The following is a 21,320-nucleotide window of genomic DNA, read 5'->3' on the forward strand; positions in this document are numbered from 1 at the left end:
CCATCAGACACGTCTTAAAAAGGGCGGTGCGACACCCCATGCGCGGGGTACGTGACCGTCACGTGACCGCAAGAGACGTGTAACACGCGACATTTGTCGCTAGAAAAACCTGCGGCAACTGTGCATTCACACCAAACGCGATGGGGCAACACGACTCCATAGAAAGTCAACGTAGAGACGCGAATCAGGCGATTTGTCACTAGAAAAACCTGCAGCAAGATTTGACTTGTGGCGTGGCATCACCCTGTCATGGGTGAGCGCGTTCACAAGGATGTGCGACACTTTCACTCGAGTTGAAATATTTGAACTTTGCCGCGACATTCGCGTGATGACAGCCAATCAGCGTTCACTCCCTGAGTGACGTAACGTAACAGCCAATCAGCGTTCAACCGACCAACCGTTTCCTGCACTCGCAGTGAACCGCAGCATAGACCTCTGAAGAATAAGTCCCGCCTCCGAGGCTCCCAGTTCCCTCGGCCAAATGTCTATGGGAAATAACATGGGGTTTTTGAATGATTGTACATAACAACACATTATAACTACACACATTTTCCATCTAGTTTCGACTGACTTTTTGGATTGTCGGTGCCGTTAAAATAGCATTTATAATCGTTTACTACTTTAACGGCACCGACAATCCAAAAAGCCAGTCGAAACTAGATGGAAAATGTGTGTAGTTCAAAACGTGATGCAGCTTTTACTTCTACGCCACCTACAGAGTTTGTTATGTACGATCATTCAAAAACCCCATGTTATTTCCCATAGACATTTGACTGAGGGAACCGGAGCCTCGGAGGCGGTTCTTCAGAGGTCTATGGAGGAGAAAGTGATAGCTGCCGTTTGCGACTCCCGGACTCTATATATAATATTATATGATATTATATAATATCATATAATATATAAATATCTATATAATATAATATATAATATCACGGCCAAAAGCTGTGTGTCTGGATGATATTATAAACCCATAAACGACAGGCATTCCGACGTCTCTCCCTCTTCCACAACAGGTAAAGACATGCAATGGTGGTTATCTCGGTCATGGTTGACAATGAATGGGCATGAAGCACCGTTGGCGGGCAAAAGATGTGGCACGACAAAGTTTGCCTGATAAAACTTGCACAGCGACAGATTATTACGGGCGAGCACGTTCACGAGGATTTGCAGCGCGACACTTTCGCTCGAGTTGAACTTTGCTGCGAAATTCGCATGATGACAGCGAATCAGCGTTCTTCCCTGGGTGCCGTAACGTAACAGCCAATCAGCGTTCAACCGGCCAACCATTCCCTGCAGTCCAGAGTGAACCGCAGCATGGAGGAGAACAGAGGAGAGTGATCGTTGTCGTTTGCGACTCCTGGAGTTCTATATACAATATAATACCATATAATATTAAATGTCTATATAATATAGGCCTAATATATAAATTATATATAATATATCACGGCCAAAAGATGTGTGCGCCTCCGGATGATATTATGAATAGACTGCGTCGGGTTAACCGACGTCTCCGGGACTTCCACAACAACTCAACTTCCTCATACACGTATGGTAGTAAAATTCAAATAGCAATGCAATTTGCAATTTGCAATTCAATAAGTCATTACATTGTGCAATTGACAATTCATTATGCAATTTAATAATGTAATTTGAAAATACGTTATTCAAAGTGTATTTTAATATGCAAAGTGAAAATGAAATCCTCAATAAAATTTGCAAAAGTTATAACAATAAAAAAGAATAACATTTTGTCAAATTTTTTGAGTTCCTTTATTCAAATTGAAAAGCTATAGCGTTCCCGTGATTGCAATGCACTTCGCCACGCTCTGTGTGTTGCAAAATTCAAATGACATTTCAATCCGCAAAACACTTTTTGCAGCCAATCGCGTCTGGGGGGGGGGACTACGTCACTTGATCCACGCATGAAGTGACGTCATCCACGCACGTTGCAATTTATTTTCTATGCCTAGCATTGTGCCAGATTTGACTCTTAATAGGTCTATGGTTTACCTGAGTTTACGTAATTATAACTGAAAATGGCGGAAAAGACGGTCTGGCAGCTGCTGCGGGATAAATAAATAAATAAATTGCAATGTGCGTGGATGATCAGCTGGTCTGACGAGCAAGTGACGTAAGTTCCCCCCCAGACGCGATTGGCTGATACGTTTTGCAAAACGTTTTGCAAAACGATTTGCAAAGTGTTTTGCGGATTGAAATGTCATTTGAATTTTGCAACACACGGAGCGTGGCGAAGTGCATTGCAATCACGGGGACGCTATAGCTTTTCAATTTGAATAAAGGAACTCAAAAAATTTGACAAAATGTTATTCTATTTTTATTGTTATAACTTTTGCAAATTTTATTGAGGATTTCATTGTCACTTTGCATATTAAAATACACTTTGAATAACGTATTTACAAATTACATTATTAAATTGCATAATGAATTGTCAATTGCACAATGTAATGACTTATTGAATTGCAAATTGCAAATTGCATTGCCATTTGAATTTTACTACATATATGCTTCCATAACGCACAGTTATGTATGAATTTGCAATTCCTCAATGAACAAGGTATTATCCCTGTCCAACAAACGTGACACAGTGATTCATTCCAATATTCCCTCTACAGTGAAAGCTGATTAAAGTCCAACGGGAGAGGATCCACAATTCATTGTGCACGCACAACGAAACAAATAAAGAATCAGCTGAAGCGGCGGGAATGCAAACCACAGAGCCCGTGGCCACGGCGTGTGCACCATCGGGTCTACCCTCAACGGGGAAGGTCCTGCTCGCTGAGAGAGAACCGTGTCCTACAGTAGGGTTCTCTCTGGACGCGAATAGGTCCACCTGAGCCATCCCCCTGAACCTCTGCCAGATCAGTCTGACAACGTCGGGATGTATCCGCCACTCGCCTCGGCAGGTACCACCGCAAGATACGAGGTCCGCTCCAAAGTTCTGGGCGCATGCGATATGCAGGTGAGGTCTCTTAGGCTGAGCAGGTTCTGATGAGCCCAAAGCCCGAGCTCGACCGCTGCTCAGTGGAGGGCAGAGGAGCTCACTGCACCCTTTTTGTTTATGGAAGCCACCGCTGACCCTCTGTCTATTCTGATCAGAACGTGGTGGCTGCACACCAGGTAAAAGAAATGTAAAATCACTTTCTACACCTTGGAGAGACTCTTGCCGTATCCGGTCGGTAAAACAGCAACGCTTTTGGCCCGCCTATATCAGATACACACCGATGTGATTGGTTAATGGGGCCAGGGGAATCGGGGAGTGAGTATATTACTCGTTCCCAGAGTGACTCGCTGAGCAACTTCAAATTGTGCTCTTGTGAGAACTCTGGATTTCCAGGGTATTTCTGCCGTTCAATCGAACAGACTTTAATATCTTTATTAGGGGGCCAAGAAAAGGTTTAGGCAGGTCAGGCGCCAGCTTCCTCTGCTTCTGGCCGCTCTCTACCAGCAGGATGAGGCAGCGTCAAAGAAGAAGAAGAAGCTGCCCCGATGAGTTTCACTGGACTGGCAGGGAACTCTCCAACAATTCCTTGCGGCAGGAACATTTAAAGTGATGCAGAATTCGCCCGTTCACAACAAATGATCAACATGACAATTATTATCATACAATCATATGTTGTTATCTCTGTCCATAAATATAAGTGGACAGGAGTGTGAGTGTGAGCAACCATTCACAATGTGAAAACTAATTCGTTTCACTTTTGTGACTGGGAGCCTTTATTAAATTATTCTTTATTTTAATTCCAACTATGGTAATGAAGTGGTATTTTTCACTGGGTTGTCCAGCCTGCATGAAACAACACAGTAATAATAACACGCACGTGGCAAAATATCTAAAATGCTCTTTTAGTAGGCCTAGTTGTTGAATAGCTCAGACGAAGGCTTTCTTATGGAGTTTTATGTTTATTAATCATTGCACAGCTAGTAGGACCTACATGTTATCAGTTCCAACATCACTAGCCAACTAACCAACAGGGCTCTCATGCTCACGTGACTACGTGGCTCATTGGGCCAATCAAAACCTGTCAATGCAATGCAGATACAGCATTCTACAGTAGTCCATCTTCTGAACATTATAGTTCCATCACAGCAGACGAAGGTCCATAACATCCATTCTTCGCATACTGACGTAGCCTAGTGTAGGTGTAGTCGGATTCTCGGATTCGGATAATAGTAATTATCCTCTTGTAACTATAGTCTTGAGAAGGTTATCATTTCAGAGCAATCAAAACCCCTAGACCAGGGGTGTCAAACTCAAACTGTACAGTGGGCCAAAATTGAAGACCTGGACAAAGACGCGGGCCGGAGTTGTTGACCGGGGGGAGGGGGGGGGGGGGGGGGGGGGTTGCGGGATTGCGATCTGCCGGAGTTGATGCGCCAGGGTTACCGCGCCAAGACGCACGTCAACGCGTTAACGCTGAAATGCAACATTAATTGGGGACATTATAACAGGGTCCGCGGGCGGAATTGTTGACAGGGGGGGTGGGGGGGGAGGTACGGGATTACCATCATCATTATCATAAACCCTATATACAAATATTTACATCTGTTTAATTAATGAATTAAACATTCACAAAAGTCATTTGTCAAGTGATTTGTTTTTATCTAATTAACCTTGCAGAAACTGATTTCACATGCCATTCATTATTCCTGATAAGCTATTGCATTTGTGGCGAATGGAGTATTTACATCTCTGTCCTTAAAGGTCATCTCACAATAAAACAGTGTTTCAAAAATAGCATCAAATGCTTCCTTTTACATCCAAACAAAATCCTTAAAAAAAATAAAAAAAATGTGTGAAAAGTGCTAATGTTTTTGTACATAGACTGATGTTACGTTGTACCTACTAAGTATTTACATTTAGTATTATACAAACGTATGGCCAATGTTTTGGAAGGTCAAACCAGGCGTTTAGCTTGCTACACACGCTGGCATTAAAACAGTGTTAAAATAGTATCACAGTGTTAAAAATAGCATCAAATGCTTCCTTTTACATCCAAACAAAATCCTTAAAAAAAATTAAAAAAAGTGAAAAGTGCAAATGTTTTTGTAGATAGACTGATGTTACGTTGTACCTACTAAGTATTTACATTTAGTATTATACAAACTTATTTGTCTGGTATTTTAGTAGGCCTATTAAAGATTTGTAGAAAGTAGTTAGTAAAAATAATTATTGTGCAGATGCAGATGTGCAGATGTCATCATCAGTTCATTTATGTTGTATCTCTCTAATTCTTCATCGTAACATACATCCTCTTTAGCTTAAAGAGATCATTTTCAACTTAGCTTAATCATTTCATTAGAAGATTTGGGACTGGTTTGGGGCGAATCAGGAAACAAGGTCCACAATAATGCTTGATGGATTCCAGCAGGTTGTCTTGTCTTATTGTGCTATCAAGCCGTGTCAACACACCCTTGGGATGTTGGCAGTGTTATAAAGGCAGAACACTATACAATTAGTTAGTTGAGTAGAAGTGAGGAATTTCTTTGGATGCTGCATGAAATTAGCTTGATTTGCAAAATCACATTAAATGTAACTCTTCCTGCAGGAACTCTCACTCTCTCTTTGTCTTCAATTGACAACAGTTTGGCACAGTCCCTCAGACCATGTTTGGTTGATGTTCGCCTGCAAAGAGCACATATATGTCTGAGCAAATCTTCCATCATTAATCCTGTTCAGATGAACTAGGCAGGTAGTGTGGCTATCTATGTTAAGTAATATAAACCAGTACTACCAGCAGTGATGCAATTCACTTTCTGCCAGATGGCAGTTGATACCGGTTGGGCACCATTCATGCTAAACCACAACTATTTAGAACAATGAAGAACTAACTGCACAATAGCGTATTTTTTCCACTGCTGAAAGTGAATAACATCATCTGCAGACAGATTTGCCCATTGATCTTCCTGATCCATTGATCTTAAAGTTAAAAGCTATTCATTGTTGTCTTTGTGAAGTTATTGTTTGAAAACTTAAAAAACTTTCATTATTTAGTCTGTGTATTATCATTATCATATGCAAATAAACATCTATTTACCAAATGTTAAGAAATAAAGGTGATAAAAACAATAATAATGAAAAATGAACACACCATTACATAGAACTTTGTTGTCTGTGGGAATTTCTGCATGTGTACCTATGAAAAAGGGAAGATACAGTAGGCATATATTTACAAAATATATTGTTATTATACACCCATGGTGATAAAATTACCGACATCATCAATGAATGCCCGATATTTGTGAGAAATTTCACAGTGACCCTTCAGATAATAGACTAGACAGGTTTATAAAGATTGCTTGAAGAGGTGGCATTTTTTTATCGCATTTATCAGACATTACATATTAAGTATTCTATCACAGAAATTAATAACTGTAGGTTTTCATTGGTTTGGTTTTCCTGGAGATGAAATCTGCACTTTATACACTGATGTCATCTCTTCTGCTCTAAATATATGTTTTATTCTTTAGACAGAAGGTAGCTATATTGAAAGTGGTATAGTGCTTAAGCATTCAAATGTTTAACCAATAGTTTAACCAATTTTAAAAGTAGGTTTAACATTTTCATGGAAATCCAATTATACCTTATATCAGTCTCTCATTAAATACCCCCCCCCCCCCCCCCACACACACACACCCCCAAACAATCTCAGTGTTTCAATATAAAAACTTTATAAAAACACAAGACCATCAACATAGTCAACCCATGATATATAAACAACATTTTCTTTAAGATTTACATCTTTACTTTTGGTTTCCGTGAACAACCCAACTATCTGCTGCTTGACTTGTCTCAAAGCTTTTCTCATGGCAGACATCCAACAATAACAGGACTTGTTTTGGCTGGGCAACATATTTTTAAGGTATAACCCGCAACAATGTGTTCCTTGTACTCCATTCCAACCCAAACATTCATTCCTTTATTTATTTTTTTGTAATTGGCTCCAAAGTCCAATCTATGCTTGATAGCTCTACTCAAGCTGTTTATCCTGTGACGCGCTTCTGGGAAAGGCCAAGAAGAGTAGGCTACTTACGTTTATTGCATTGTCTTTTCAGGAAGAACAGCAGTCCTATGATCACTAAAACCACGACCACAGGGGGGACTACTTTGGAGGCCAATCGTGAATCTGGACTTGGAGCTGAAAGAAAGTAAAGATTAAGATGTGTATGTGACATGCTCTTTTGTTGTCCCACTCCTCTCATCAATAGCTTCAACCTGCAATGTAACTTTCTCACCATTTTTTAGCACCCTATTCATTTAAATGATGAAGCATAAATCCTGCAAAGAGTTGTATTTATTTCAGCCCTCAGCTAATTCATGAAACATACCCATGAGTGTAATTGGTAATAAAAATCTGGTTTAAGGGCAGTGGCGTAGCCAGAAATGCCGACATGGGTGGGCACAGAAAAAAACAGGCGGGCAAAGCCAATTTGATTGAACATAAGATAGGCCTAGATTAGATGCACCATACAAACACTAATCAAAGGCATGTTATATTTATGACATAAAGGTGGAATTTATTAAAGGCATTTGATCACAGCTGACAAATTACGCAGAAACATTTTAAACTCGTGCAAAACTGCATGAACCCATGCATCGGAGAGTGGGAGAGAGAGAGAGAGAGAGAGAGAGAGAGAGAGAGAGAGAGAGAGAGAGAGAGAGAGAGAGAGAGAGAGAGAGATAGAGTCCTCCTCGACCGACAGACAGGCCTAATGTATAATGGCTATATTTCTTTATTTCTTATATTTGTATAGTGGGAGGGCTCTCACAGAAACGTTCAGGAGGGGAGGGGGAGGAGCTGCCGGTTGTTCGCGATTTGACTGATTCTTGAGCTCTCAGCGGAGTGCTGACTTGCGCACCTTTTTTAGATGGTGAACATAAACGAAGGAAAGCCCTCTGATTGGACGGGCAAGACTGACAATTAGGCGGGACTAGGTCCGTCCAGGCCCGCCCGTGGCTACGCCTCTGCTTAAGGGTAAACATAATATTAGGGTAGAGAAGACCTCAGAGAGAACGTTACCTTCATAGTAAGGTTCAATGTTACAGATACCATCTTCGCAGAATTGATTCATATCCTTCTGGGGGTTTTCAGTCACTCCGGTGGTCGGACTGCTATCGGTGGCTGAAGAGAGAAAACATAATGGGGTGAATCCATGATTTTGCTTAGTCTGGTATGAATATCTCTAACAACAAAATGTGTGGCACATTTCTAAGAGGGTATTTTTTACTCTTGCTCAGAAACTATGCACTGATCCTCATGCTGTTTTCAGTTTGCTATGGAGCCACTATATGAAGGAGCTTCTCTCAAGACAAATAAAGACCTGGACGTTTTTTGGCCTCTTTTTATGATTTTTTTTTTTTAATTTCAAGTCACACAGCTCGTCGTCCAAAAACACAATATTTATACTTCAGTGATAAGACCCACCTGAGAGCCCGAGGGTGATTGAGCTGGAACAATGGCCTCGATTGGTGACCACTATGCATGTGTATTTTCCCATGTCTGCCATCATGGTGTTGGCCACAAGCATCGAGACATTCAAGTTGGTCTCATTCCAACGTGGCTCAGCCAATGTAAAGCCTGGTTTAGATGTGAGGTTAATACCTCTTTTGTATTCTATTAAAGCTGTCTTTTCTTTCTTCCAAATGATCCTTTCGACCCTCTCGATCTGTACACTTCCCTTCACAATGCACTCGAGTAATGACTGCTGGCCTAACCGTCCGTGGCTGTCCTTGTTACACTCCAGATGTACAAAAACACCTTCAAATTAGAACACATATTATATTAGTATTATAAAGTATTATAAAGTATTATAAATCCATTATATACATGAAAATATTTTAATACACATTTATTGAACATATTTAAAGGGCCCATGGCATAAAAATTTCACTTTATGAGGTTTTTGACCATTAATATGAGTTCCCCTAGCCTGCCTATGGTCCCCCAGTGACTAATAATTAATTGAATTTATATAGCGATTTTCTAGACACTCAAAGCGCTTTACAGTGAAGGGGGGACCTCACTAACCACCACCAATGTGTAGCACCCACTTGGATGATGCACGACAGCCAATCAGCGCCAGAACGCTCACCACACACCAGCTTGAGGAGGAGAGTGAGGGAATTAATGAATGAGCCAATTATATATAGACTAGAATTTGGCCCGCCAATGAAACAATGAGCTACGACCGTGCGAGCACCACATGTGTGTGTGAATACACACACTGTAACGCAAGTGTTGTACACTTCTTTGTTATTTGGATAACCGTTCTGCTGTTAGTGTTATGGCGCAAGCTTCCTTTCCCCCAATTCCTTCTCAACCATGGCCGAGATAACCCCCACTACGAGTCTCGTTGTGGAAGTACCAGAGACGTCAGAGAACTCGGCGCAGTCTTTTGAGATTCATAATATCATCCGGAGGCACACACAGCTTTTGGCCGTGATAATATATATTATATCTATATATAATATGATATTATTTAGATATAGAGCTCCACTACGACTTGCTCGTAGTGGCTGTAATTCTGCACCAAGGCTGAGTTTCGGGAATGAGTCTTCAAATATTGTATTAGGGGCCACTAACACCTATATAAAAGCATCCATAAAGTAGTATGCCATGGGACCTTTAAAGTTATTTATTGGAAATATATCAACTTACTGAAATCACAACCAGAAATGATGCAGAAAAGGGTCAAGAACAGCAAGCATGTCCAAGAGGCCATGATCTCTGTTCAATAGAAGCAGTATTCCTAGATTGAAACAATAAATCTTAATAGGCATTTTGGATTTTTCTCTCCACCAACATTGTACCATTATTTGCAGCCACATCTAACTGTGACATTAGTGAAAAAATTGTAAAAAAATAAAATAAAATAATAAGGCAATGCTGGAAGACTAAAAGTTGGCATTGGAAAAAGGACAACAATAATAAAAAGATGTATCATGCAGATAGATTGTTGTATGGATCTCATAAACAAATATTACGCAATCCCTACTCTACATTGTGGCACGATGTCCCTTTCTCCATTTCTACAAACAAGCCACCAATCCACTCAATGTGTTTGACTGGGATAGAAAATAACATATATACTGTAAATATCACGGAAATTCTGCAACAAAGGTATGCCTTCTATGGACAGATTAGTCATATCGGTATAAGTATGCATAAGTATGCCCTTAGGCTGAGTATTGACCACTACATTGAATCCCATGCAGTTTGTGAGTAAGCCAGGAAAAGCCAGAGCAGTCGTTGAGAGCTTACTTTAAAGTTTACTTTAGAATACAACCATTCTTTCATTTGTGGCTCAATATTGTGTGCAGGCTTAAGTTCCCATAAACGGCGCTCAGTATGTCTAATACTATAAAAGATTAAAGTTGCGCATATTGCGCGTATTGCCTGCAAAAATGAATTTGGAGTGTAATTTGCATAGTAGAACCATTACTCACCCGCTCAGCCGTTCGTGTGGAGATCGATGACCGATGTTTTTGTAACCTTTTGTTTTTGGTTTCGTTATGAACACGGTAGTATCCACCCACATCCAGCCTGCCCCCGTTTAGCAGAGGGATTGTCGTAAACCATTATAACACAAAACGCTCCATGATGAAAGAAATGCTGATCAGAAATTACATTTATTTTTCAACGTGCCAATCTTTTTTTTGTAATGATCACATCCAGCATTGAATTGACATAGGATGCAAAGAGTCCACAGTACTTTTCTTTACCTACGCCACATTTCATTTACCCCTCATTATTAACCTGTTGCGTTTCGTGATTAACTGATGGCCCGTGACAGACTGACACAAGCTGGAATGAAAACGACCTCTGGTTTGTAAGCCTCAGGTAACGTACCATAAAAATCACAGACAATTTACCAAAGTAGTGTTGCACCAACAATGAGCTTGGGTTGGTGAGGAACAAAAGACCATTCTTGGAGGCGAGGGAAAACACTTAAAAAGGCTGAGGTGTCATAAGGTCACTTGTCAAATCCGGGCTAAGTTTTCCAGAAACGTTCAGCCATTTCTGGCAGATTGTTCCTTCAATTAATTGTGATGAAGGGACAAGCATTGTAATGCTGTTTTGAGGGCGTTTTTGGGAAACCCAACACAGTTTTGATTTTGTAGCCTATACCACACATCCCTGGCACCAATTGTTATAGTTAGGGCACACCTATAAAAACACATGTCATTAACAACTGGCACTGAGGTTAAAATAGGCTATTCTAGGGGAAAGAGAAAATACAAAAGGCCAATTCCCTTTCCCCACTTTACATGGGCCCTAATAAACGGAGGACAGAATGACAGCGATTAATGTCTTTTTTGCTACCGTGTGAACACACACCAGTAGAAAAGTCTCATTTCATGCAATGAAACCACATAGATGCACTATAAACAAAAAAACAACAAAAGTTATCCAGCAGTTGAAATTAAACTGTCACAGTTTTTTCTTCTTCTTCTTCTTCTCACATTCATACACAACATAACACGCACGCATGCAGGTTGGAACAAGTTTAAACATGGTGCAAAAAAACAGCAAAAACGCAATGGACTAAGTGGTCGATTTTCTTTCTTTACGTTTTGAGCAGGTTGACATGACTTAACTTGGCTCTTGTGCAGTTACTACAAATATATTGGGGTTCGTTTTTGGGGTTAGTTGGCAGAAGACACGCGTAATGTAAACCCCAGGCCCTGTCCAGTAGCTCTAACGCACCGTGAGGACAGGCTTCACACATCAAGATACATAAAGTGCTTCTGAAAATATATCAATAAATAACAACTAAATACAAAATAAAAATGTAAAAAGGAGGTATCAAAACATTGAGCGCGGTGCATGGTTCTGGAAGGGATGCGGGATCCGGGGAGATTCCGAGGGACACATAAGGGGTTGCAACATGTTCGTATCAAAACAAGCAGGCCATATACATATGAAATAAAGAGCGGGACGAGGGGTCTGAGACGAGGCCAGGCAGGGCGGCGGGCTGTGGCTCAACCCAGGATGAGGCTGGACTTCCCTCCTGGGGGGTTCCTGCGGACAGACGTGGCTCCAGCTGCGGGGGCTTCTGCCAGCGGGGGCTCCTCCTTGGGCGGCTCCGAGATGGCCTCGGGTTCTGTACTGTGGACTGCACACAAGCACAACAGGATCAAACCTGCAGCATTTGTCATGGACGCATTACCAAGGTACTAGCTAGATTGAGGCAGTTTAAGCTTGGATGCTAGAAGGTGATTCTCTGCAAAATATCTGAAGATCTGAGGATGGCAGGCCGTAGAGAAATTACTTTATTGTTTTCAATGTTCTGATAACCTAGTGTGCATTCTTCGGCAATTGCCATGTCATAAAGTTAAGTAGATAATCAGGTTGGTCTCAGCAACCTGATTATTAAATGCCAGGTTATTTTTGTATGTTGTTAATGCCAGGCGTAAAACGGGGTCAGTGTTCATACTGTAAGCTCTGCTAAAAGATATAAAAGCTCAGTCAAGACTATCAGCAGACTGAACCCTGCACAATATTTGACCCGTGTACACGTGGACGCATCTTTTCATTTCCATTTAACCTTTGACATGTGAGCTCACCAGGACACAGTAACTCTCAGGTGAGGATAGTCAGGTCTATGTCACATTGGGATCAGATGTGACAGGTTTCATACGAAGGTAGTCCCAGTACATACTAAGTCCTGAGTTACTATTAGTTCTCTTCAAAATAGCAGTTTGAGAGACTGGAGAGGACATTGATTTACATGGCACAATCGGATTGGACTGTGTGGTGTAGAAAAGCTTTGTGTTGTCAAAAATCAGAGTAATAAGTTGCTTCAAGGTATCCTATGTTGAAACATGCAGCCGCCACTTGGTTCTGCACAGTGCACACAGGTACCTTTTTTTTTTTTTTGCCTGCCACCTGCTTAGGGGCAGGTAGAACTATTTAGTAACTAGTGTGAAGAACTAGTTTGAGTGGTGCAACCCGTTTTCATTATGTAATGTGTATACCCTGACCTTGTTAGTGTTAACACTTACTTTAACAATAGACTACGTTTGAACCTATTTCAGATAAATAAAAACACGCCCGATAGTCTTAGTGTACATAGGCTTAAACCAACCACAAGTGAAAACACCTAGAAAAAAAGAAATACAAATATAATAAAAATTTGTACCTGCATCACCAACATTATTCTCCACATCCTAAAACAGAGACAATACTTGTTTTCAGAGAAACATAAACATAAACATACCACATGCCAACAGCCCTCACAAACTAAACATTAAAAGGTTCCATTTAACAGAGCTGAGAGTTTAACCCAGATTTAAAGAATGCGATGTGATTGATGTCATTGTATTTTAGCCCAGAAATTTGAAAGATTTGAAAAGCTACTGCTGGTGGGCCACCATGTGCTGTTTTAATTAAGTCCCAGGCCTGATTATGTGTCATGTTACAAAAGATTTGGTAATTTTGACTTAATTTTCCCATCCCCAGTGGTTCACAAACAGCTACTTGTGTTCATGACCATACCATGCTGGCTGGATCTGCAGAGTGGTTGGCGTTGTGGTTCAGTCCTCTTCTCAATGGGGCAGAGGACTCACCGCACAGAACCCCCGTGGGCTTGCCCCCTGTGGGAGGGAGGGTGCATAGTTAGAAAGGGCAACAGGAATGGGGGGAACATTTTGGTGATCTTATGTCACCCAAAAACACAGTCTGGATTGTATAACTAGACCACAATTACAATCTATTGCGTCACTGAAAAAACCTACGCAAGGCTTAAAGCTGTTGGTTGTTCTACTAGATTGAATACTGGGCTACTGAGGGCTGAATGTATGCAAGTGAAGTCAAATGAAACTCATTCAGTGCGTTTACATGACACTCAAGAAAGTCAACTTATTGGCTTAGTCCAACTATGATTGGATTACTAAAATGCATGTATACACCTTAGTCAAGCTATACTCGAATCGAATTGGGTTACTCATAGTCGAATTAAGACCCCTAGATAATGCGATTCATAGTCGAGCTAAGTGTGCATGTACGGAGTCGAATTGGATTATGCATTGAATTGCGTTCTGCGCATGCTCGAGATCTTTTCCCGGGGCCGTGAGCCGGAAGTAGACAGAGACGATAGTCGTGTTGTTGTTGTTGTCGCCGTCAGATAAGGGATAACGAGAAACAGCGATTTATTTTAAAAGGTGGCGCAGAAGATGGAGGAAGCCGGTGAATGTAGTTACCCTCTACAAGAATTGTGTCCCGGCCGCGGGAGCGCGCATGGCATGCATTCATTAAAGGTGGAAGCACACAACCACTACGCTTCGATTTCACCCAAGGCTGAATTAAAAGTACATGTTTTTCTAAATGTGGGTCATCAACAAGGTTGTAAAGTAGTAACTTTACATCTGTCAAAGGCACATCTGTCAAAATATATGTTTTTTTCTCCCGACGTGTTTACGATCTTTATTCATTCATTGCGCCGCGGCGGAGAATGCCGTATACGTACAGGCGGAGGGGCTTCTCTGGCGGGAGAAATATGTTTTCAGTAGACAGCTGTCAACTCAGTTTGGGTCGGCGATTTATTTAAAAAGCTGGCGCAGAAGATGGAGGAAGCCGGTGTCGTGCCAATGCAGTTACCCCCTATAAGGAGTGTATCATCATCAACATGCATTCAGTACACACTACGCTTCGATTTAAGAAAGCAATGTTTCAGCAGACAGCTGTCAGTTCACTTCGGGTCTATATCATTTCTCCGACACTCCATTGTTCCTCTCGGTTGTATGCGGACTCCTCCGCTGGCAGAGCAGCCGGAGGAGTCGGCATACGACCGAGAGGTCGGAACAATGGAGCGTCAGAGAAATTATATGGACCCGAAGTGAGCTGACAGCTTTCTACTGAAAACATCTTTCTCGAATGCCGAGTTTGTTGTTGCTGGTGACGTAAAGAGGTCAACCGGTGGCTCTACTACCACTAGTTGAAATGGGCACAGCGCCACCTATCGTACCGGGGCATGACACGCTTCGGCCAATGAATCGATTTACTCACCGCCATGTATACGCGGACAATTGCAGTTGTCCAATTGAGGAGCATAGTCAAGCTATGGCTTTAATCAAATTAAGCTGTGCATGTAAACGTACTGATTGTGGCTCAAAGGTGTAGTTAAAATTTCTTCTGAAATGCTGACTGATCAGACTAACTAACTAACTAACTATAAACCTGTGGTAATGTTGTTTAAAGCTGCAGACTTTGATCGCACAGAAAAATGCCCTCAAGCTAAGGAGTGATAAGCATTTGTTTATTTGGATAACCGGTCCTTATAACATTATGACATGATTTTACAATGTTCTGTCCTACCTCTCCTATTAACACCGACATGTTACACCATCATGGGGTTTCCAGCCTTTTGTTTACCTTGTCTACCTCCGTCATCGTACCGTCATTTTTGATAATGCCGCTTGGCAACGGCTTACAGCTATAATCTGCTCACCATTATCTATGGACCATTGTGTGCTACCCTGAGCAAACAACAACTCCCAAAAAGCCTACATTGTAATTATGAAAGTAAATTCTAAAGTATTATGTAAAAAGAAAATGGTGCAATGATAAAGCTCATCAGTGTTTTCTAAATGATTAGATTTGAATCACAGGTTGGTCAAAAAAAGATGTGTCACAGAATGTGTCTCAGTTTAACGTATTATTAACGGCGTTAACGCAAACCCATTTTAACGGCATCGATTTTTTTACCCTTTTATTGATGGACAGTGTTACATTGTCTGAGAGATTATTTACAATGTTGTTTTCAATAAACAAACATTTGCACAAAGCAAGCCAATCCACTTTTCCATGTTGAACATTAAAATGAGAAAAAATAATGGGACAAATATAAATCAAGGGACATTTAGAATAGATAAAAATGTGTGATTAATTGTGATTAATTGCAAGTTAACTATGACGTTAATGCGATTAATCGCAATTAAATATTGTAATCGTTTGACAGCACTAATTAATATCATTATGAACAGAGGCTGTTGTGTTCTTCCCATTGACATCATGCAAACAAATATTATTTGAGGCTCTGAAGGGGGTTTCTTACAGTGTGATTTTGACTCAAGGGACAAATACATACCTCTTCTGCCTGGGGGGTATTCCATCAACCAAGCTAAACCCAAAGCCGGGCTTATTTTGCTTAGCCTGGCTTCTTTCAGCTAGAGTTGCGTTCCATTAATGTGGCTTAAGGGAATCTCCGCTAAGTAACCATGGCAACTTATCCGACCAAACAACCATCAAGCTAAACATAAAGCCGGGCTTCTTTCAGCTGGAGTTGCGTTCCATGAACGTCACTTAAGGGAATCTCCGCTAAGTAACCATGGCAATTTATCCGACCAAACTAACCTGGTCGGGAGCAGATTAACTGTCAGGCTAACTTGAGCGGTGTTTCAGAGAAATCCATCTGTCAGCAACAATTGTACCATCAGAAGGTTCCGCCAAGCCCAGTCCTCACAATTTTGTCATAAATGTACATATATGAAGTACAAACAGCGTATATTTTCACTAAGGGTCTAAGATTAAATGACGCAAATGAAATAATTCAATGAATTGCTATCTATTATTACTGTGGCTATTTGTTCAACACATTTTTACACAAATCTATGTATTATCGCGTTATCAGTAATCAGCGGCTGGGTGAATGGTCTAGCACTTGCCCTGTGATACGTGCGACCCGAGTTCTAATGTGTAGTATTCTTGGCGTTGGCTTCATTTTGTAATTCCCTTTATTAATTTGATTAATTTGATTAATTACCTAATTAAGAATATTCAAAGAAATGGAAAATAAATGGCATGAAAAGTTATTTGATTTCTCTAGTAATGCTTCCTATATTAGCCTACTTGTGTGGGGATAGAACCCCGGACGACCGGGTACAAGTCCGACACGTTAACTCGAGACTATCTCCCTGCTTTTAAATCCATGGTCAATATTAAATTAAAATATGTTACGCTTAATACTACTTATGCATTCAACAGATCGCCGATTTTTGTGCCAGGCAGCCTCCCTGTTTCTATTAATGGTTACGGTGTTCCCTTTTTGAGTTATTATATGCGTGTACTCCTCATAGACCTCCACAAGCAGCTTCTGTTCGCCGCTGGAAAAGATCCCGCTCGGTCCTTTTCGGACATTTGAGCCATGATTCGACATTCACGGTTCTGGGCTGGTTACATATCTCGTGAACGCGTGTAATCCACGATAATGTGAGCCTGGTTTGAACTAACCTGAGCAATGCGCGGCTGAACTGCGTTGATGGAACGGCTTTAGTCTCAAGTGGAAGTTGGCGCTAGTTCTAACCAGGCTTAATCAACTAATCGCCGCTTTCGTTAGCGACTTTGATGGAATACCCCCCTGGACTACACTATTATTTCCTTTCACAATGGTCACTGTGGATTGTGTGTGGTAGATGGCTGGTTTGAGCAGCCTCACCTGGCCCAAATCACACTGATTGTACTCTAGGGCTGGTTAAGGCTGCCTACCTGTTGTGCATTGACTAATCTATGTGCACAGGTTAAACCAGCCATCAAAACGCACTCACTCAAAAAGAGCTCCTACATGGCAACAATACAGCTCATGTATCATTGTCTTTTAAACGGTAATTAACCCCACCTATTAAAGAAAGGTGGGGTTTGGCAGCTGCCTAGGTGCAGTGTGGCAGCTGCCTAGGTGCAGTTTGGCAGCTACCTAGGGGTCGCGGTTGGCATTGCTACAGTCACTAGAGTCTTGGCCGGGAGACCCTACAAGTATCACCCCGACCCCCGATATGCTGCCTTTCACAACCTTTCATAGGTCAGCAGGGAGGAGAACCAAGAAATTGCTGACCATGGCAACAGAAGCGCTACGTGTGACTATGGCAGTGTGATTCAGGATTGTGAGCCTGTTTCTAGCGGTCACGAAGAGGACAGTATGGGGCGTCCTTTCTTTGGTTTTGTTGCTCCACCTGACGGCATCCCTCTTCCTCTTCGCCATGTTAACATATCACCAGAGAGCCCTTGGCCATCCTAATGGTCAACGTCAAGGAATACTTCTTGGTGTTTTCAAACTAGGCAGGAAAATACCAAGATTTGGACACCATCAGGGTATTCTTCAACTGTCCCACTATAAGGGGTAAGGACCACGTTAGTCTTTCCCAAAGTTGTAGTCGGCTTTGATGCTGGAAATTTGTCCAAAACAAATCTGGCTGAAATGATGTAGTCTGATCCAAGCTTTAAAGTTTGAGGCCAAATTAGGGCCTCAAACTTCTATTGATTGTTTATCTGATCAATTGATTTATATTTGACTGTTAATCAGCAGTTAACAGAGCTCAAGGGGAAAAGTTTTTGCTTGAAAATGTTGACTTGCTAAATACTTATACTAATATACTACTTTATACTACTTCTTTCTCGATCCATTTCTCATAAACGCCGTCAGTTTCTAATAAATGACCAAGGAGAGGCTTCGGAAATAACAATCGCTGGTGATACATGATGATACATGATGATACAATAGAGTTCATAGGACAATCCCAGCTGTGCTTCATATTTCCCAGGAATTACCGACCGACAAACGTGCCCCCTTTACGAGCCAGTGCTTTCCTGCTGGGAGAGGGACTTGCCAAATGCAGGCCATGGAATTTCTTATAAACTGTAACATCTGTTCAATAAAATGATTGCGTTAGTGAATATTATGTATCAGCTTGTTGACTGCAAACATTTGAAATTACTAATAAGAAATGCACTGGTTGGCTTTTATTTTGAAATTGGTCAAAAACATAAGTGTACAATCAGTGCGATACAGATTTTCCTGTTCTTCAAAATGAGAAAATAATAGAAATAAACAAACTATGCTGATTATGCGGTGCCGGTGACCCTTTATTTGTATCTAATCCCTCTTCTGGAACTCAATGAAGGAGAGGGCACATTTACAGACACAGACGTCACAAACACACGTAGAAAGGGTACCGGGTGGGTTGTTCCTTCGATGGGCATAGGGGTCCTCTGGCTCAGCAAACACAGTGGAGGCCATCTTATTTTTCCGTACAGGTGGTTTGTCCTCATCTGTGCCGAAAGAAATGTTTGACGCGCCCCCTGGAGGGTTTGAAACTCTGGAGGTTGAAATAGGGAAAGAATCAAGAGAGAAAGGCACACAATGCGGGGGTCATTAGGTTGAGCTTAGTTAGAGCTTAGTAAAATAGACTGTACATATTTATCAAGCAAATTTCAGTCCGACAAGTTCATCGTACAGTAAAAGCTGTAATCAATCAAATCTCTCTTTAGGTAAGAGGAACACAATGGCCATAAGAATCTCAAAAGCGGGCTCCATGCAGCACCTGCTGTTTAAATGAGGAACAGCACTAGTGCTTGGACTGTAGCATATATTTTGTCTAGGCTGCCTGCCATTATCCGTGTTCTTTCCATAGCAGTGCTTCAGTGTCAGGAATTTTATTTAGTATTATTTATTTACTTGCGCTCATTTACTTTTTTGGAATAGCCATTGTGGGAATCTTTTAATGTTATCATTCCTGCAATACATTATCTTGGCTTCAGTCATAAAACAAAGCCAATGCATGCTTTTCTTTTGTTGACGGTTGTGTGGTTCATAATCTCAATGTACATTTTGTCACATAGGGTGGGAGAAGAAGTTACTTTTTTATTTGACAGAACTAATGGCTGCAGTGACTGAAAAGGTCCATAATGCAGGTCTGGCCTCATTAGGGGCAAGTCAATAGGTTGTGATTTAGTTTAAACGCTTGAGTTCACATAACATGCAAATAATATAAGACATCAAAATGATCATCAATCATACCTAGGATAAACCACCTGTGGTTCCCAAGTGTAGACTCAAGTAAACAGTCCCATCCCCAGGGAAACTGATCACACTTTACAGGTCATTCCAAATCATAACCAAATCTTAAGACCAAATTTAGTGTCAGGGGCATTATGTGTAACCATTAGTCATGTACAGCAACAGGAACGTGAGGGCTGGAGAAGTGCAGTATTTTTGAAAGATTTATGGTGAGAATTGGTTGCTAGCTCAATCTCAATCTGGTGGTACACACAGCAGATCCACTCATTGAGAGCTGATCTTCAAATATTGGGACTACCAACAACTTAATGTCAAACAAAAATGTGTATGCCCCCCCCTCTGTACTTGGGAACATACAGAAAGAGCCCAACCCAAGAACCTCAACCGAGGGGCTGCCATTTTTGTGCACCTGATCCATTTGAATACAGTCACTGCAAATGCATCCCATGTTCGGATTTGAGGGGGTATACCTGGTCTGCATGTGAAGACAATTAAAAATGTACACAGATCCTTTCTTCTCAGGAATATAAATGGATGACAAATCTACATTGAGCAGGTGCAGATACAACTTCCAGCCCTAACGACGCACGACAACCAATAATCAACCCAAACAAACGCCAATATATCCCAACGGGATGTTTACGTGAATTAATAAATTCACCTAATGTGTTGGTTTATGGTGCAAACACGGTATTGAGTGTATATTATAATAATATGATTATTAATGTAATAGTGGACTAGTAACGCGCAACAAAAACTGATTTGAAATCCACAGGGGCCCCACCCAACAATACAATCAATGTTAGCAGGCGCTAGCTGCAGACGTTACTACACATCTATAAGGATGGGTGAGATGATGGAGATCACATGCAATGTGACCATCACCAAAACGTTGAAAGGTGCTCCATAGACATGCGATGTAGATGGTTTAATACGCGTTTGGCACCCGGACAGTTAGCAAACGCAAGCTAACTGTGCAACTTCCATGTCCATGCACCACAAAGAGGAGAGCAGACGCATGGAGGCGCGCTAGGCGAGACCAGTGGCCCGCCGCGCTGAGTGCAGGTGCGGTGCAAGCTTTTATCCAGCATCCCGGACTGCAAACATTTAGCAATGCAGTTTGAGCTATAGCAACGGCCTTTAAGTCACAACAGTTAAGTCCGAGAATACGTTTCAAAGCACAGCATGTTAATCTCGATGACTACCGTCTCAAACATGTCTGTGCCACAATATCGTTATACCTGGAGCTGCTTTTGGTACCGGCTTCCAACCCTTGAAATGTCGTGGTCGTCGTCATTCTGTCGTAATTTTTTAATAGAGCTCTGAAACGGAAAGATAAAATAACCGTGATTTAAAATTTCATAACCCGCCTTTCATTATCTACACTGGCAGACAGCACTGAAAACGCATCAACCTGCTGCGTAGTCTGGCTTTTCGGGCGAAGGACAACGTGGAGAGGGTGTTGCGGTGAGTCCCGCCCACCAGAACGCGGTGAGGAGAGTTCATTGGAC

General features: G+C 41.5%; 2 protein-coding genes across 2 annotated transcripts; both read right to left on the reverse strand.

The window, feature by feature from the left end:
• Positions 1–3,901: 3,901 nt before the first annotated feature.
• Positions 3,902–10,493, reverse strand: LOC311340150 (uncharacterized protein). The gene is made up of 7 exons (XM_084465024.1): positions 10,466–10,493; positions 9,678–9,768; positions 8,445–8,777; positions 8,040–8,141; positions 7,053–7,157; positions 6,111–6,155; positions 3,902–5,644 (listed from the first exon to the last, which is right to left on the reverse strand). Exons 2-7 carry the CDS (start codon positions 9,739–9,741, stop codon positions 5,619–5,621), a joined length of 675 nt encoding a protein of 224 aa, XP_084321150.1. The 5' UTR covers positions 9,742–9,768; positions 10,466–10,493; the 3' UTR covers positions 3,902–5,618.
• Positions 10,494–10,684: 191 nt separating this feature from the next.
• On the reverse strand, positions 10,685–21,180 carry jpt1a (Jupiter microtubule associated homolog 1a). Its single transcript, XM_084466270.1, has 5 exons — positions 21,051–21,180; positions 18,966–19,108; positions 13,518–13,615; positions 13,162–13,189; positions 10,685–12,135 (listed from the first exon to the last, which is right to left on the reverse strand). Exons 1-5 carry the CDS (start codon positions 21,104–21,106, stop codon positions 12,002–12,004), a joined length of 459 nt encoding a protein of 152 aa, XP_084322396.1. The 5' UTR covers positions 21,107–21,180; the 3' UTR covers positions 10,685–12,001.
• Positions 21,181–21,320: the final 140 nt, after the last annotated feature.

The sequence above is a fragment of the Micromesistius poutassou genome (assembly GCF_964030765.1).
Source record: "Micromesistius poutassou genome assembly, chromosome: 3".
Classification (NCBI taxonomy): Eukaryota; Metazoa; Chordata; class Actinopteri; order Gadiformes; family Gadidae; genus Micromesistius; species Micromesistius poutassou.